General features: G+C 54.9%; 1 protein-coding gene across 1 annotated transcript; it reads left to right on the top strand.

Annotated features, from left to right (window-relative positions):
• The first annotated feature begins 3,338 nt into the window (after positions 1–3,338).
• On the top strand, positions 3,339–17,850 carry FADS6 (fatty acid desaturase 6). Its single transcript, XM_036088753.2, has 6 exons — positions 3,339–3,585; positions 4,066–4,232; positions 13,141–13,321; positions 13,948–14,135; positions 15,105–15,284; positions 15,875–17,850. Exons 1-6 carry the CDS (start codon positions 3,423–3,425, stop codon positions 16,022–16,024), a joined length of 1,029 nt encoding a protein of 342 aa, XP_035944646.1. The 5' UTR covers positions 3,339–3,422; the 3' UTR covers positions 16,025–17,850.
• Positions 17,851–19,073: the final 1,223 nt, after the last annotated feature.

Below are 19,073 nucleotides of genomic sequence, written 5' to 3'. Positions count from 1 at the left end.
GTTGGACATTCGGGTTGTTTCCAGTTTGGCTATAATGAACAACGCTGCTATGATCATTGAGATACACATTTTTGTGTGGACACATGTTTTTATTTCTGTTGGTTGAATAGCTGGGAGCTGCCTTGTTGGGTCATAGGGTAAGTGTAGATTTAACCTTCCAGGAAAAGGCCAAACTGTTTTCCAAACGGGTAGTACCAGCTTGTCCTCTCCTCAGCTGTGAATGAGAGGTCAGTTGCTCCACACCTCCTCGCCAACCTTTAGTGGTGCCTGGCTATTTACATTGAGCCATACAGTAGGTCTGAAGGGTTACCTCATTGGGAGTTTTAATCTGCATTTCCCTAAAGACTAATGATGTTGAACATCTTTTCATGTGCTCATTAGCCATTTGTACATTTCCTTTGGTGAACAGTCTATTTCAGTCTCCCTGATTTTCTGTTTTTTTTTTTTTTTAACAGATTTTATTTATTTATTTGATAGAGAGAGAGAGAGTACAAGCAGGGGGAGCAGCAGAGGGAGAGGGAGAAGCAGGCTTTCTGCGGAGCACGGAGCCCGATGCGGGGCTTGACCCCACAGCCCTGGGATCATGACCTGAGCCGAAGGCGGACATCCAACCCACTGAGCCATGCAGGCGTCCCTCAGTCTTCCTGATTTTGATTTCTCCCTCTCCCTTCCTACAGTGCCCCTCCCCTGCCATCTACATCCTCAGTACCCTCCTGTTTCAGGGTACTGAAACAGTCTCCAAACTAGTCTCTTGCCCTCCAGTGGGCTACTCCACTGTGCCCAATGACCCTTCCTAAACACACTACACAAGTCACTCCCTTGTTCTAAAGGCTGCTATGGCTCCCCAAGTCTGCAGGAACAAGCCCCCATCTCTCAGTCTGCCATTCTCTGTGCCTCCAGCACCCGGTCCCAGCCTTTCTCTCCTGCCTTCCCTAATAATCTCCCAACCCTCTCTATGTTTTGACGACCTAGAATGCCTTGTTCTCTTCCTTCTCAGGCAGGTTTAAATCTGTTCTAAATCAAGTCCGCCTCTCTCCAGGGAGGCTGCCAGCCAGCCCCACCTATGGGGATTCCTGGCTCCTGGAGCTCCTCTAGCACACTTGCCTCTGCTCCTGTTTGACACTCAGCATTTGCTTCCTACAGTGTCACTTAGATATCCAGAGGGAAGCGAGGGGCTTCTTGGTACTTTCTTCCTACCTTGGTAGGAAGTTTCCTAGTTTATGTGATAAAAGCCATGGAATGCCACCTTTATAAAATTGTATTATCATACTGTATATTAATATCAAATATGCTTTTAAAAATTGTACATGTCCCCTCCCTGAAAATTCTAGTATATCTGGGAGGGGGGCACTTGGAAGTAGGGTAGGGTCGGGGAAAGGTACCTCCTCCTTCTCTGTTTCAAGAATCTGATATAAAGGGGCGTCTGGGTGGCTCAGTCAGTTAAGCGTCTGCCTTCGGCTCAGGTCGTGATCCTGGGGTCCTGGGATCGAGTCCCGCATCTGGCTCCCTGCTCAGTGGAGAACCTGCTTTTCCCTCTCCCTCTGTCTCCCCCCCCCCCTCCATGTACTCCCTCTCTCTCTCGGTCTCACTCTGCCTCTATCTCAAATAAATAAATAAATAAATAAGTAAATCTTTAAAAAGAATCTGATTTAAACAAAAGATAATTGAATTTGGAGGAGACACCCTGGATTTGAGTTCTAGTTCTGCCATTTAGTAACTTTGGGGTGGGTGTTGGGCAGATCAGTTTATCTCTTGGGGACTCCATGGATTAGATGGGGATGATGACTTACAGAGTTGTGAGAAAAGATAAAACCTAATAAGGATACAGAAGCCAATGGTGAAACATACACGTGTGTGTCTTTGTGTGCGAGCCTACATGTGGTGAGAATTGGTCTATTAGATTGTAGCCCCTTAGAACACTGACCTGGTAAAGAAATCTTATCCTTTTATACAGAATCGGAGGGATAAGCTCATAGGAATTCATGAAGGAAGATGTCATGGCAGACGGCAGGAATCACTCATTAGTGTCCCTAATCTCCTCATAGGGCTCTCCACCACCTCTCTCCTCCTCCTGCTTTTCTTTCTCCTTCCCAAAGATCTCCTCTGCAATGCTGCTGTCCTCTCCCAGCCAGACCTCATTTTGAAAGGGACTTCAGTATGAAACCAGGGGGAATGTAAAACAAAAAAGAGAAAGGAGAAGAGAGCTCCAGATGCCGAGAAGGGAGTCTGCAGAGCACAGGGACTTGTCCCTGAGGACCTTCAGCAGCTCTGGGTGGGGCTGCACTGATGGGAAGGGGCTGCTCCCAAGGCAGTGGGGGTGGGGTGGGTGCTGTTTGCCATGACCCTGGGTGCCCTTGAGCGAGTGGAATTGCAGAGGGATCCACCTGGAATGATGACTTCTGTGTGTTCTCTGTAGTTATGCCTTTCTCTATGGTTATTCCTTTTAGAGTTTCTCACTCCAAAAATCACTGGGCTGGAAAGTGATTCACCGTTGCTAAAGTCAAGGACCAGAGGGACACCCGCCTGGCCCCATCTGGCTGGACGGAGTGAGTCCTTGCACTTTCTGCCCCGTGAATTCAAGAATGTTTATGTGCCAAGAACTGTTCTAGTTACTAAAGATGCAGCCTGAGCAAGATCGGCAAAGGTAAGGCCCTGCAGACACCAGTCTGTTGGTGGAGACAGACAGGTCAGGGTCCCATGTGGGACCGTCTAAGTGCTACTAAGAAAATACACCGGTTGGGGCGCCTGGGTGGCTCAGTCGTTAAGCGTCTGCCTTCAGCTTAGGTCATGATCCCGGGGTCCTTCCTGGGATCGAGCCCTGCGTCGGGCTCTCTGCTGAGCGGAAATCCTGCTTCTCCCTCTCCCACTCCCCCTGCTTGTGTTCTCCCTCTCGCTGTGTCTCTCTCTCTGTCAAATAAATAAATAAAATCTTAAAAAAAAAAAAGAAAAGAAAATACAGCGGCTAGGGGATAAAAATGTTACAGCGGACTCCAGAGGGTGCGGGGACAGGAGAACGCGAGGAAGGTGTCTGAAGTCAGGCGGTCAGAGAAGGCCCGGGGGGGGGGGGGGGTTCCCCGGTTCCCCATGGGGGTCGCCGCAGAGGCAGCCGGCGTTCCCTCCAGCCCCGGCCGGTTCTCGCTCCGGTGGCTTCCCCGCCTGCGCGCGTCCCTCCCGCTCCCCCTGAGGCGTTTCTGGTCTCTCCCGCCTGGAGGATGTCCCCGGGTCGGGCCGGGTGGCCGCCGCGCGCCGCAGGAGGAGCTCGGCTGCCCAGCAGGCACCGTGACACCGAGGGCGGCTGTCCCCGGCTGGCGCGTGACTCCGCCCCGGCCCGCCCCTGCTCGCGTCGTGCGCCTCGCGGGCCGCCGCAGACCGTCCCCGAGTCCTCCTGGGTCGCCCTGGGGGCCTCTGGGCGCGCGGAGCTCATGGAGCCGGCTCGGGGCGCCCCTCGGGGGAACGGCGGGGGCGAGGCGCTGCTGGGCGAGCTAGAGGCGCTGGTCCGGGACGTGGAGAGGGCGAGCTCGTGGTGGGAGCGCCGCGGCGTGGACTGCGCCATCCTCGGGCTCAGCCTCCTCGCCTTGCCGGCCGGTGAGGAGCACGGGACAGGGTGACAGGGGGCCGGGCTGCAGCTGCGGAGCGGGGTGCGGGGTGGGGTGGTGGAGAGGCTGGGGACTGGGGCGTGGGGGAGATGGTGCTTGCCGAGGACCCCAGGAATGAGGGGTTCACCCCAAATCCGAAAGTCTGGTTGCAGTGTCCTGCCCTATGTCCCCAGAGGATGGGGCACTGGAGGAGGGAGAAGTTCTGACGACCTGAAGGGCAGTGGGGGTGGGGGGGAGTTGAGAGGGATGAGAGGGACTGGGGGAGGGGAGGATGTTCCATGGGGGACACCAGGACACCTTTCCTGGTCGGGATCTGCCTCACTCTGCCTGTGGCAGCCCCCAGGCCCCTGGCCCAATTTAGCCTGGGCTCTAGGGGTAGGGGCCAGGGTGTTTGGGCCCAGGTGTCCAAGAGCTGGAGGAAAACCCTGCCCCCCCCATCCCCCATCCCCACTCTCCTTCCTCCATACAGGGTTCTTATGCCTGCGCTCTGAGAACGTCCTGGTCCTTGGGCTGGGCATCACCATCCTGGGTGTGTCCCACTACACACTCACTGTCAAGGGCAGCCACCTGGCCACTCACGGGGCGCTCACGGAGTCCAAAGGCTGGAGCAAGTTCTGGGAGCTTTTCTTTGTGGAGGTGAGCCTAGTTGGGGTAGAGGTGACTGCTGGTACTGTGTGGGCAAATCTCATTGTTCATTTCTTTTTTTTGCAATGCCGTCATTGTGTGGGGTGTGCAGGTGCGTAGCTGTGTGTGCCTGTGTGGACAGGCCACTGCAGCTGCTGATATGTGTATCCACGCGTGCAGCACACACTACAGTTATGTGTGTGCGCCTGTGTGTGTGTGTGTGTGTGTGCACGGCCCCCGGCCCTTGAGAGGGTGCTCACACTGGTGGGTAGAGAGCTGCATGAGGAATGGATGCGTGTCCACCTACGGCAGTGGACCTGGCCTGGGAACCCCTGGTTCTCCGGGGGGCACGTCCTTGCCTCTCTGTGGCACTGGACCGAGTGGTGATAGAGCTCCTCCTCCTACAGGACACCTGTCCTGGTTACAACCTTTGGGGCCTCCTGGTTTCACGGTCAGGGAGTAAAATGTGAACCCCGGACAGAAAGGGAGGGGAAGCAGGGGCCTGACAGTGTCCCAACTCTGGAACGTGCACCCCTCTGATGCCTCGTGATGGCTGAGCCAGCCTGAGGAGCCCCCTTCTCTCCTGATCTTTGCTTCCCCTGAACTTCTACTCCCTCCTCTTTCTGCCTCACCCTTTTCCCCTATGGGCAAAGCCAGAGGCTTCCGACTAGGTTGTCCTCTCTGGACTGCTGTCAGGCCTTTCCGGTTCCTCTGTGCAACTTGCCTCCTCCCCGCCCCCTCCCAGGTAGACCCTCACCTGGTCGCCCAGGTCCCTTATGAACAAATATGAAAGCTGGCACCGGAAGAGTCCTTTTCTGCCCACGGCTTACCACGACCAATTAACTCAATTATTAACTTGATATAACTTTAGAAAAAATACATTTTATTTATTTATTTGTCAGAGGGATAGAGAAAGAGTGAGCACAAGCAGAGGGAGTGGCAGAGGCAGAGGGACAAACAGACTCCTCCCGCCCCCCAAGGAGCACGGAGCCCGATGCGGGGCTCGATCCCAAGACCCTGGGATCATGACCTGAGATGGAGGCGGACGCTTCACCTACTGAGCCACCCAGGCTTCCCAAACTTTATATAACTTTATTAAGGTCTCTATAACTACGGGCATGCGCAGACCCACAGATGACATTTCATACGCTTACGCATTTCCTTCCTGGGGCTCTCCATTCCCCCTTTCTCCGCTTCCTCTCCTCTCCCACCTGCACACATTTCTAAAGTGCTAACAAGAGGAACCTTCAGGTTCCCGATCCTCACGGTCCATTTCAAGTCACTTCCCTTCCCCGGGAAGCCCGGGCTGCTGGTGCTAGCTAGACTCTGAGGCCTGGGGCCGAGGTCAGATGCCCCGTAGCTTGTCATCACGGGAGGGGAGAAGCTGGGGACACAACGGGTAGGATGAGCTCTGTGTGGACTTTTCAAAGCTGTCCCGAGTGCCAGGAGCCCCGGGGGGCAGCTGAGGGTAAATTGGTGTGGAGTTTGGACTAAGTTGCGACAGGGGATTTGACTGTAGAGAGGTGACTGTGTTCCCAGACTTCCCTGCGCAGCTGAATGACCTGGAGGTCCAGGCTTATTGGAGGAGAGCGCCCCAGCCCCTCTCTTCCCCAGGCTCCCCAGGTGGATCTGATACCCACCAAAGTTTGAGAACCCCCTGGCTTCAACTCCGGGGAACGAGGGAGCTATGGTGGATGCCAAGCGAAGGCAGGGAGCTGGGGACACGTCCCCTGAGGAGCTTCCCAGGTGCCCCAGCTGAAGAGCTGGTACAGAATCAGTGCGTGACCCGCTGTGAGGGACCCAGGCAGCTTGGTGGCTGCAAGCTGTCTTGTCCCCATGAGCCCCAGGGCTGTGGCCTCATCTTTGCCTCTTTGTAAGTTCAGCTCTTGGCACAGGGCTGTCAGTATATGTTGACGATGACTTTGCAAGTGACGTGGGGACAAGGTCCAGGGAGAAGCCAGCTACTGGAGGGTCACCGACTAGAGGCCCGTGAGTCCCTTGTGGTGGGGGAGGCTTGGTTCTGCAGGGCGTGCTTTTCTGCCCCACACAGTGTGGTTCTGGCTATGCCCCTGGGGAGGGTCTGGTTTCCAGTGTGGGGCAGGGGATGGCTCAGTCTCCCCCTCCCTGTGGCATTAGTGGGGCAAGTGGAATCCTCGGGGAGGGTGCCAGTCTTGGCAGCCAGGCAGGGGCTGGCGTTGGGGCACGGCTGTGGAAGCCACAGGCCCAGCCCACCGGCCTCCTGACCTGGGGCAAGTTACTCAATTCAGTGTTGGCTTCCTCGTCTAATAAACAGGGGTCATAACATCACTGGCCTGGTGGAGCCAGCGCGAGGCTTAAATGGGACCATGGAGATCTGGATTTAGGGCCTGGGCCTGACTCTTGGATGCTCACCAAGTGTTGGCGTTGCTTTTTTTTTTTTCCTGGAGGGAACATGAGGTCAGCTGCAAGGAGAGGGTTAGCAGTTTTGTTCCTGTCCGTTAGTGCTGTTTGTGTTTAAGAGAAAGCTTCCTGCATTATGCAAAGCTGGACAGATCGAGTGTGTGAGTGTGTGTGTGAGTGAGTGTGTGAGTGTATGAATGTGTTGAGGGCACCGTTTGCTGCGGCGCTGGCCCACCCCCTGTTCACGTGGCACAGAGGGCAAGTTCTCGCTGCCCGGGAACCTCCTGGACCCCTGATTCCCCACTTCTGCCGTGTCCTGTTGTCTTCTCTCTTTGATCCTCCTCTCGTTGGCTACCTGTGCTCTACCCAAACCTTGACCCCCAGGAGCCACCATCACTACAGAATGATCTAGTTCTCTAGTCTGGAGCCCCAGGTGCCTGCAAGGGCCATCGGTGTCCCTGGGCACCCAGCTTTGGCCAGGTTTGTCTCAGGGTCTGCTGGCTCGAGCTGGGGGTGGGACAAGGGCCTGGCCTCTCTGACCGCCTGGATCTGGGGGAGGGGCAGGCAGGATGGACAGGGCAGTGACACTCCAGTTGTCCTTGTTTCTTTGAGGCATCCCCAGTCATATACACCTGCCCACACTAGAGTGAACTTCCCTCCGACGACCCACTTCTGGTCCGCATGAGAAAGTTCCATTCCTCCTGCTAGTGAGCTTCTGAGCCTCTCCCCCATCCACTGATGGCCCTGGCCTTCCCTGTAGGAGGACCTGCCCCTCTCTGTCCTAGGTTGTGTGACAGCACCACAGGAAGGCATGGGCAGTGCCATCCTTGGTTTAAATCCTGCAGCTTGGGAAGGATTGACTCCCCAGATCAGAGGGTTTAAGGACCTCCCTGTATTTCACTCACAATCAAGATGCTTCCTAAGAGGGAGGGAACAGGTCCAGCCAGTCACTAAGCTCTTAGTGTGTCTCAACTTCAAACCCTCCTTCTAAAGTTGGCTTTGTGCTTGCAGGGGTGGGGTCACAGCTGGTCCAAGGGGAGCATGGGGAACCCCGGCTCTGCCCTGGGGGAGGGGACGTCACACAGAGGAATGCCATCACCTTCGTTGGAGTCCCGTGTAGTGGTGGAAACAGAGCTCAGAGGCCCTAGCCAGTCCTGATTCTCGAATGTTCTCGAGTTCAGTGTGGCCATTATCTTCTGGATGTCTCTCTAACCTTTCCTCTGTCCGCACCCGAACCCTGAGGGGCATTAGTCTGAGTATGCCCGACTATGATTTTTAATTTTTTTAATTTAAAAAATTTATTTAGAGGGCAAAACTAGATCTGTAGTACAAAATATACTTTTGTCGAAAAAACCACAAACTTTAGTTTCTAAATAATTATAGATTCACAGGACTTTGCAAAAATAGGACAGAGAGGTTGAGTGTACCCTTCATCCAGCTTCCCCCATTAGTTACATTTATATTCTTTTTTTTTTTCAGATTTTATTTACTTATTTAGAGAGAGAGAGAGAGTGAGCAAGTGGGGGGAGGAGCAGAGGGAGAGGGACAAGCAGATTCTGCGCTGAGCACGGAGCCTGACACGGGGCTTGATTCCATGACCCTGAGATCATGACCTCAGCCTAAATCAAGAGTTGGATGCTTAAACGACTGAGCCACCCAGGTGCCCCTTTTTATATAACATTTATATTTATTATTTTTTTAAAGATTTTTATTTATTCATTTGACAGAGAGAGAGACAGCGAGAGAGGGAACATAGGCAGGGAGAGTGAGAGAGGGAGAAGCAGGCTTCCCGCTGAGCAAGGAGCCCAATGCGGGGCTCGATCCCAGGACCCTGAGATCATGACCTGAGCCTAAGGCAGACGCTTAACAACTGAGCCACCCAGGCACCCCTATAACATTTAAATTTATATAAGTGACATTCGTATAAGTGTCCTTCAATAGCCAAACCAGGAAATTGAAATTGGTACTGTGTGTGTGTGTGTGTGTATGTGTGTGTGTTTGTGTGTGTATCTCTGCCATTTTATCATGTGTAGATTTGCAAAAGGGACTTGCAAGCAGCCGCCCACTCCCCCCCCCCCCCACCGCCCAGCTTTGGTGTGGCTTCCTCAAGGATAAGTCTGAGGACTCTGGGAGGGGGCTCTCATGGCAATTCCGACTCTTGTGGGTCTGTAGAGCCCAGCTGCTGGTGGCAGGGACCGCGGGGGGCTTGCATATGCCCCCTCAGAGGCAGAGGACCCCGGAGCCAGCCAGGCAGTCATGTGTGGATGGCAGCCTGAATGTGAGGACTGCAGTCTTGAGGGAGGGGCTCGGGGAGAAGAGGGCCGGGCAGTGGCTGCCCCCCTAGGTGAGGATACCAGTTTGAGGGGGAGCTTCGGGGGCTGGGACAGCATCGGTCCAGGCTGAGTGGCGATGGCCGAGCAGTGCTCCCCACATCACCAAGCTTCTCCTCCCTGCCAAGCCCTCCGCTGGGTGCTGGGGACACAACGGTGACCCAGACCCGCTTCTAGTTCCCCAAGGGCTCAGAGTCAGGTGGGGAAACAGATACACACGAATGACATGGAAATAATAAAAATCCTGATTATATCAGCGGACACTTACTGGACGCCTCCTGTGTATCTTATATGAATGATTGCAGTTAGTAGGCACGCCTCCCTGTGAGGTGGAGGCTGTTATTACCTTCACTTCGTAGATGAGGAAACACTGGTGTGGGAGGTTAAGTCGCTTGGCCAGCGCTGCTCGGCTGGTACGTGGTGCAGCCCGGGACGGGGGCAGGTGGAACGTGACATCGACCAGGTGGTGTGCAGTCTGTGAGCACGGACAGAACATGGCAGGGACACGAGGCGATATCTCCAGACATCTTTGGCTGTTGTGACCTGTGTGTGTGTGTGTGTGTGTGTGTGTGTGTGTGTGTGTGTGTGTTACTGGCCTCTAGTGGGTAGAGGCCAGGGGTGCATTTGGGATATACTTCGACAAGAAAAGAATTGGTTGTTTATCTGAAATTTGAATTTATCTGGGCGTCCTATACTTTATCTGACAAACCTATGGCTGAGGCCCGTGGAGCCCCAGAGGCCCCCACCACCCTGAAGCCAGCATGAAGGGACTGCTCAGCTCCTGGGAATCAGTGAGAGAGGGTCCAGAGGGAGCCCGGGGCCTGTCCTCCCTGAGGGCAGCTGGTCCGGGACAGCCAGATGCCTTTCTTTCCCATCTGGTCTGCACTTGCTGCCCCCATCCCTGTGCCCCCCTCTGGAGTGATGCCACCACGTGCTAGGCCGGCCGTCCCCCCCCCCCCCCGGAGCTGGAAACCTGGTCATAGCCCTTGATCCCTCCTGCTCCTCCCACCCCTCCCCTTCTCAGATCCTGTCCCCCATGCCTGCCCGTCCCATTCCCTTTCCAACAGCCTGCAGCCCATCACCTGTCTTGTCCTGCCCCTCCCCTTCCAATCCAGTAGAATGACCTATTGAAAACCCAACTTTGCACCATAATTTTATTATGATACGTTTTAATCCTGCAAAGTATTGTTTGTTTAAAAAAATAAAATAAAATATTCAAGGGCACGTAAGAGATCAAGGGCCTCCCTTCCGTCCCAGGAGGAAAATGGGAAGCTGGGGGTGAGGTCAGAAGAAGACCCATCATTGCGGGCTTCTCGAATTCTGAATTATGTAAACGTATTACCTATTCAAAAAATAGGTTTTTTCGAACTACCACCTTAGCTATTAATTACCTTTGGCCCCCGGCAGAGGTCTGAGGATGCTTCAGTGCACAGACAGCTAAGTGAAGGAATAAGTGACTGATGAGAGACTTGGGGTCCCTGATGCTTAGCGGAGGGAAGGTGTCAAGAGGACTTACAATGGCACCTGCCCCATGCACACTCTGGCCACTCGCATCGCCTGAGTGCTGCTAAGAGATTGGGGCCCTTAAGTCTCTGTGAGGGGCACAGAGCACGGTGACATCAAGAAGTAACACCAGCCTTGAGGCACCTGGGCTGGCCCAGCTGGTGGGGCGTGGGCCTCTTCATCTCAGGTTGCGCAGAGAGATTACTTAAAAAAAAAAAAAAAAAAGGAACAAAAAGCAACACCAGCCGTGGGGCTTCTGGAACTCTCCTCGGGTCTGCGTGTGGAATCCTCTTGGGCGAGACCTCTGCCTAATCCTTGAGAGCAGGACAGTCTGTTTTCCAGCTCCCTGTGCAGCATTTGGCCCCTGCCCCTGCCCTCCAGCCAGTGGGTGTCCGTGGGCGGGAGCCACGCTGCAGTCTGCGTGTGGTCTTCTCTCCCAGCCCAAATCCACCCCCTCCTTTCCTCTATGGAAGGAACATCCAGATGGGAGTGAGAATTCCAGTGTTATGGAAATAGCCCCAGATCTGTTCTTATTCGTATAAAAAGGCCAACCACACACAGACTCCGGAAGTGTGCGCTGAGTCACGTGGAGCTCAGTCCCCCTCCCCCCATCCTGGGGTCTGGCCACGTGGCTGAGTGGCTGACCGGGGACCCCTGGGGGCTCAGTCCTGTTCAGGTGCCAGGCCGTTGGTGGCATCACAGCTCCGACCGTGGTGAACTGCCGGTTTGTCTGTGTGCAGAGGTGGACCTCGTGCCGGAAGGAAGGGCAACTTTGTCCCCATGCAGCCTGCAGGTGCCACTGGCCCTTGGAGCAGAAGTGCACAGAGGAGCGAATCAGAACAGTTGCTTCTCAGGGCTCCTGGGTGGCTCAGTATGTTAAGCGTCTGCCTTGGGCTCAGGTCACGATCTCTGGGTCCTGGGATCTGGGATTGAGCCCCGCGGTGGTCTCCTTGCTCAGCGGGGACTCTGCTTCTCCTTCTGCCTCTCCCCCCAACTCGTGCTCTCTCTCTGTCTCTCAAATAAGTAAATAAAATCTTTAAAAAAATATATGGTTTCTTTAAAAAAAAATAAAAAAAGAAAAACGGTTGTTTCTTCCAATTACATGGGATAGAACCTTGAGGCTCAAGACACACTTGCAGGCCTTGGACAGAGGCAGGCTGGCCTCTGAGGACGTCCCGCCAGAGCCCAGCTGCAGCCCCCGAGCCCGCTGCGGATAAGCCACTCCCTGTAATTCGAATCAGCCGCGGGGCCGCAATGGGTGCGTGCCCTGGAGACCAGCGGGCCTGGAAGAGATGTCACTTCAGCTGACACTGCCCACCCTGTGCAGCCTCCCCCAGGATCTGTCCCTCTGTGAGGTTACAAAAACAGTGAGCAGAATTCATCCCGAGGCAGGTTACCTCACCCGAGAGCAAAGCGCTTGGTCCTGCTTCCGTGGACCCCACAGCAGGGCTGCAGGCTGGGCATTTGCCTTCCCAGCATCTGCCTCCGAGGGGCCCGGGCAGTGCTGCCTTGGCAGATTGGTCTCTTGTAAAACTGCGGTGGTCACGTCACCGGCTGTGCCCCTTGGAGTCCTTCAGCTGGAGCTTCCAGCTCCATTTTCACACCATTTCAGCCTCTGCAGACGGAGCGTGAAGACAATGTCATTCCTGATTTGTCTTCTCCTGGCTTTGCCTCTGCTGCCTGGACCCAGAGCCCGGGTTCCTGCTCCCCTGCAGCTAGTGGCTCGTCTCAGGGGTCTTATGGCTTACCCTGGGGGCCTTCTGGGTTCCAATCCTCCCTCTGCCACCTTCCTAGCTGAGTGACCTGGCGTGGTCACGTGGCCTCTCCCTGTCTCAGTTTCTGCTTCTGTCAACTGTGGATCATAATGCCACTGACCCGCTAGGCTTGGAGGACAAAGAGATCACACTTGCAAAGCACAGGACATGGAGTGCGAGGCTCACCATGATCGGAACTGGGAAACTCTTCATGTTCTTCCGGAAACAGGCGGGCAGCCTCTTCGATAAAATTTGCAAAATCTTCTGGCCTGGATAAAATTTTGGAGGAGGCTGACATCTGCATTTTAATTTGCATATATCTGCATAAGACACACCTTAGTGCCTCTTTTGCATTCAGAATGACTGTCCTTCTTGGAGTCCCAGAGCCGCTGTCCCGCTGCTCGTGGGCAGTTTGGAAGAATCCCATGAGGGCGAGGGTGCGTGCCAGAGCAGTCACCCCTGGAGAGAAGTTCCCGCTCAGCCCCCACCGGGGCGCCTCACCCTAGGTGCCACCCTCCTGGACAGACCACTCCTGCACCCCTCCCCTCGCTGCTGGGGGCGTCAGGATGCAGAGCAGCGCTGTGAAGATACAGATGTTTCCAAGAGAAACAGGCACAACATAATTGCGGTTGGAGCTTTACCTGCATCGCGCCCAATCCTCCGACAGCCCCCTTAGGCTTGCAGGCTTGCCTGGGTGGTCAGTGGCAGAGTGGCAATTGGGGCTGGCTTCCCACCTCCAAACACTTAGCATCGCCACACCGAGTGGATGCTGTCACTCTGCGGTCACGGAGACCCGAGCGCTGATGGTCTAGTTAGCTCGGGGGTGTAGGGCAGGAAGGCCCTGGAAACTCAGCATCCCGGGGGGGAGGTGTGTTCTTGAGGCTCGCAAAGGTCCTGCTTTGCTTGATCGTGCCTGCCGTGGACCCTGGTGCCCTCTCTGCCCCCCTCCTCTAGGTATGCTTGGCCTTCAGCGCAGAGTACGCCAAGTATGGACACGTCAAGATACACCATGGTTATACCAACGTGCTGGGCCTGGGGGACTCGAGCACGTGGAGACTGCCTTGCCTCAACCGCTTTGTGTACATGTTCCTTTCTCCTCTCTTGATCCCCGTCATAACTCCACTGGTGGCAGTCGGTGAGTATGCCAGGGCCGTGCCCTGCAAGAGCAGGTTCCCCACTTCCCTTCCCCTCCTGACTTCCTGGAGGCTGCTTGTGGAGGAAGCTGCGAGCCCCGAGTTAAGACCAGAAACTTTCTGAGACAGCCAGGCAGGGTGGAAGGAGCCTTGGACCCAGGGCCAAGTCTGGCTCTGCCACTTACTGGCTGATGACCACAGGCAGGTAATGAACCCACTCTGACTCAGGTTCTTACCTGGTCCTCAAGGGTGGTGTGAAGGCATCGCGAGGTCCTAGATGTAAAAATACTTCGCAGATGCCTCGTGCTATATTGCATGTTAGGGATTGTAATATTATGGGAACAATATCATTTGGTGGAAGGAGGGGCTGGAGGGCAGCGCAGCCTGGGTCCCAGCCCTGGATGGCACTTACCACTTCCTAGCAGAGTGGCCTTGGTCAAGTTGCTTAGTGCTCTGCTTCCTTATCCATGAAATGGGCGAATGTCCTTTTCGGGGCTGTGAGGATGAACGGATTGCCCTAATTAGCACACTAGTTAGCACCCGTGGACCAGCAGGGAGCGGTTTGTGTGGGATCTGAACCTTGCCTTCCCTCCCAGCCCCGCACTCAATTTCTTGCTCCTTCTGGCAGAGCGGCTGAGGAAGGTGGAGCTCAGGTTGGCTGTGCGCACGCTGGGCCTGATTTCCCTGGGCCTCTATGCTCACTACTGGCTACTTTTGAACGTGTCTGGCTTCAGGAGCCCCGGCTCGGCCCTGCTCTGCATGTTCATCACCAGATCCCTGCTGGCCCACCCTTACCTTCATGTCAACATCTTCCAGGTGAGGCCTCCCCGACCTTGAACGCAGGCTAGACCCCTAGTGTTCTAGGGAAAGAGAGAGAGGCATTCCCCCCACCTCCCACCCCAACTTCTCTGTGGGTTATCACAGAGAGATTGGGTTTCAGGTAAAGAATGTGCTTCTCTTCAACACTGGCTGCCATTCACATGTGGATGGTGGATGGAAGATTTAAGAAACTTATGCCTAGGGCACTTGATTAGGTCCTGTGGAGACACAAGTGGTTAGGACCCCATCTCCCGCCCTCGGGGCACTTACTGGGATAGGCCCAAGTGACGTGAGCCGTGGGCCATCACTGAGGCCCCAGCGCAGGCCACGAGACAGGAGGAGCCAGAGATGGGAGGTCTCCAGGGGAGGCCAGGGGCTCAGCACTCAGATCCATAGGGATGGGTCCCTGTTCCCTGGACATGAAGACAAGACGGATGAAGGTGAGAGCGTCCTTCACGCCCGCATCCCAGCACCAGCCACGCTCATCTCAGAGTGAGAAGCTGTGCGTGCTGCCCGGGCTGCCCGGCTGCCTGCCTGTCCTGCTAGAGCGGACACTCCCGTTCACTTCCAAATCCTTTGAAGGAGGCACTTATCCATACTTGTTGAATGAAAAATTACACAAACTTGACCTTGAACCCTGAGCAGGATTTTGATTAGTGAAAAGAGAGCAGAGAAGGGTCTCTCCAGGATGAGACAAAGGCATCGTGGCATGAGAGTGGTGGGCATGTCAGGATCATGGGGTCCAAGGGGTATCCAAGCCAAGCCCCCCATTGTACAGATGGAGAGAGAGGCCCAGAGATGGGTGAGATTGAGCTCAGAGCACAGACAGGAGAATCCCAGCCTCCTCTCGCCTCTCCAGGTCCCGCCAGAGGTCCCCAAGTGGTAGGTGAGGATGTCCAGGGCAGGGCGGGGAGGCACAGGGCTGCCCGGCCTAGGCCTAGGCTGTGACCCACGTGTCTGTCACAGCACATTGGGCTGCCCATGTTCTCCCGGGACAAGAAGCCCCGGCGGATTCACATGATGAGCCTGGGTGTGCTGAACCTGCCTCGGCTGCCGGTGCTGGACTGGGCGTTTGGCCACTCCCTCATCAGCTGCCACGTGGAACACCACTTGTTCCCCTGGCTCTCTGACAACATGTGCCTGAAGGTAGGTGGCGGTCGGGCCGGCAGGGTTGGGACGAAGGGACTATCTGAGGGCAGAGAGAAGTGAACCCCGGGTCCCCCCGCTGGCCCGGTCAGAGGTACGCTGGAAGGCCAGCCCTGTGTCCAGGCAGCAGTGTGCGTTTCCGATCAGAGACAGGTGGGTTCCTTACTAGCACTGAGACTCTGGACAAGTTAACTGAATGTCTGGGAGCCTCAGCTTCCTCATCTGGACGATGAGAGTAAGCGGTGCTTGTTGGCACGCTTTAAGGATGAAATGAGATGGATCTGACATGCTAGGCATGCAGTACGTGCTTGGCAAATGGGGAGCTACAGTTTTTATCCCCTATGCCAAGGGGAACTGTCATACAGTTGGGCACCCTGGGGGGGAGGATGTGGGGGAGAAGCCCCCCCCACCCCTTTCCCTTGCCTTCCGGGAGGGGAGAGGCAGGAATTCTCCCTGCCCCTCCGCTCCTCTAGAGCATCATGGAACAAGGCAACAGGAGCTGGGGCTGGGAGGAGGAAGGGCCGCCCATGCGGAGGGGGCTGTCCCCAGTCCTGGCTCAGCTGACCCTCCTCCTGTCCATCTTCTGGCAGGTGAAGCCCGTGGTGTCCCGGTTCCTCCAGGAGAAGCAGCTGCGGTACAACGAGGACTCTTACCTGGCTCGCTTCAGGCTGTTTCTCAGTCACTATGAGGAGTTAATGGTGCAGACCCCTCCCATCACCGAACTGGTGGGATTGCAGTGAGGAGGGGCCGCACAGTCACCCTGCACCCCCTCCCTGACCCAACCCTAGCTCTCTTGCTTCTGCTGGCCTGCCCTCACTCCAGGAGGGCCTGGGCCCTCCCCTAGTGCGGTGGCTGGGTTGCTGGTGGTGGAGTGGGGAGGCACTGGGGGCAGTGAGGTGGAGCGCTCCGGCTGGGATTTCTGGGGATAACCTGTCTTGCTTGCTTTTCTGAGTTTTGAGGGGTATCTGGGGGAAAGAACTAATAGTGGCTGGGCATTCTGGTCAGTGTGGACCTCAGCCAACCTTATCTCAGGGCTAAACAGCTGGATTCCTCCTGTGCTGTGTCTGAGCCTTGGTAGGGTTAAGGGAAGGTGATGGGGGGAAAGGAGGGGTCCTGGGCAGGGGAAGGCAGGGAGAGAGAAGGGCCAATCCCTCATTTAGGGCCTCCCAAGTGCCAGGAGAGCCTATGCGTGGCTGGCCACTGCTTCTTCCTGTGTCCTTTGAGGCTCTGTCTGCTAAGGAGCCCTCTGCCCAGGGACCACAGGGAGAGGTACTTTTGGCAGACTTTCCTGGTATCTCAGCCAGAGAAGCTTCTGCAAGACACAGGCTTGGCAGCTCCCAAGACCTGCAACATCAGTGAAATCAAAGTGTATGTATTTTGTGGGGAGAGCCCTCCGGGGGAAATAAGGGCATAAATAAGAGTATAAATAGCTTTGAGCTTGACCTTGGCTAGTTCTAGAAAAAGTCTGCTTTGTTCCATGATGTTTGGAAGGGGTGGACCCGGAAGAACTATCAATTGCAAAGAGAAAAATTACTGGGAGGGTAGCCGAGGCTGGAGGGGGTGATGGGCTCAGTGTCTGGAGGACAGACAGTCTTAGAGGGGAGAGGAAGGAGGGCAGGGTGCAGATACAAGGGTTTGGAGTCAAGAGCAGGGCTTGGCTGTGAACGGGTGCCTGCAGCCTGGGAGGGAGGCAAGGATACAGGGAGTCACTGATGCCAGCCAGAGGAGAGAGGCAGTGTGCTGGAGACACCATGAGAATCAGCCCAAAGTGGGCAGCCTGGAGCGAGGGCTGGGGGCCACCCTAACTAGTGGCTGGATGACAGGGCCCAAGGAAGGGCCCAGCTAGAGACTGAGGGAGGGACAGAGAAGGAGGCCAAGCCTATGACAGGAGCCCAGAGCAGTTAGTCCAAAGCAGGGTTTCTTACGTCAGAGTACTGACATCATGGCCAGATCGTTCTTTGTCACTGGGCCCTGTCCTGGGCATCCCAGGATGTTTAGCAGCATCCCTAGCTTCTACCCACGGGGATGCCAGGAACCCAAGCCGTGACAATCAAAAATGTCTCCAGACATTGCCAACTACCTGTCTCCTAGGGGGCAAAATCATCTCTGGTTGAGAACCTGCGAGTCATGTTCTGAGCACACAACTGCCTTGTTTTTCAGTGAAGCCTTTGGACAGGGTGGAGGGCGTGCTGGCTCTGCTCGTGGGGAGGCTGATGCAGCAAATGGGATGGGCAGAGGGGTTAGAGAGCAGGCCGCGCTGTCCTCTACGCCTGGTCCCGGTGGAGAACCCATCTCTGGGGTGGCTCTGCTGCCCCTCCAGATCCATTTCCAACCCCCCTCTTCTTCTCCAACCTGCCTTCCTCTACAAAAGACCACAGCTTCTGCCCGGCACCCTTTCCTACAGCGAGGGCTCTCATTACTTCTGAAACTGCTCCTTCCTTCTGCTCCTTTGGGGCCCCGGGTGGTGATGGCTTCCAGTCTTTGCTAGCCAGGGGTGCTTCCCCATTCCCTTGATCCTGCCGACACCTCTGTACAAAGTTCCCTCATTAAACTCTTTTCAGCAGCCCTTCTGAGCGTGCCATCTGTTTCTTGCTGGGAGGTGGACTGATAGAGCCGAGTTTTGGATCCAAGCAGCCCTCTTGGAACAAGAAAGGGTTGGCAGCCTCCCCAGCCTACTGCTTTGCTATACGTTATTACTGCTCTTTTGAAATGCATTAACAGCTCAGAAATGGCCCTCAGGTCTGGGAATGTGATGAATCAAACTGCTAATTCTCCACATGAAAAAATGTAATGTCAGAAAAGGTCCCATTGCGTAGTCCTGGCTAATGATCAAAACCATCCTAATCCATACCAATGACTCATTGTTGTTGATCTGGGCCTGAGTGGGGAATGGGCAGCCCCCGTACCAGACCTGGCTGTACCACAGGAGCCCGGGAGCAAGGCACTTGACTTCTTTGAGGCTCGATTTTCTGTTACTCTAAGGATGTGGGCTGGGAATGCATGGGGCTTGAGAGGGAAGGAGGGAGGTGATAGGAGAGAATGAAGCCCTCCCTGGACTCTACAGAGACCTAAGGCCTAATTTACAGAGGTATATGGGAGGTGGTAATATTGATGATGGTGATGATGATAGCTAACATTTTCAGAACTTATAGCAAACATTTTTTTTTTTTTTTAAGAGGGAGTGGGGAGGGAAGGGCAGAGGGAAAAGGAGAGAGAGAATCCCAAGCAGGCTCCACACCCAGCCGGAGCCCCACGCAGGGCTTGATCCCATGACCCTGAGATCATGACCTGAGCTGAAATCAAGAGTTGGACGCCTAACTGACTGAGCCACCCAGGCATCCCCACATAGTATTTTGGGCTTTGTGGACCATACGGCCTCAGTCACAACTACTGAAACACAACTACTCAAAGCACATTGAGCCACAGAAAATATGGAAAGAAATGAGCATGACTGTGTGCCAGTAAAACTTTCTTTGAACTTTAAGTAATTTTCACATGCTACAAAATATTATTCTTCACAATTTTTTAACCTTTTAAGAATGGAAAAACCATTAGCTTGCCCTAGTATGAAATCAGATGGTGGGCAGGATTTGGCCTGCAAGCCATAGTTTGCCTCCTCCTGGTCTAGTGGGACCGGCACAAAATACAATGACTTTGTAAAAACCGGAATAGTATTTACTTCTCAGTAGGAGAGAGGGGAAGTGCCAAGGAGAGGCACATGTCCCATTTCTTGAACCAGTTGCTGGTTTATATGGTTACATCTTGTGGTAATTCATCAAACAGTACATG

This window comes from Halichoerus grypus, chromosome 2 (genome assembly GCF_964656455.1).
Source record: "Halichoerus grypus chromosome 2, mHalGry1.hap1.1, whole genome shotgun sequence".
Classification (NCBI taxonomy): Eukaryota; Metazoa; Chordata; class Mammalia; order Carnivora; family Phocidae; genus Halichoerus; species Halichoerus grypus.
Note: the sequence above shows the minus strand (reverse complement) of the source record. Positions and strands in the feature narration are given on the sequence as shown.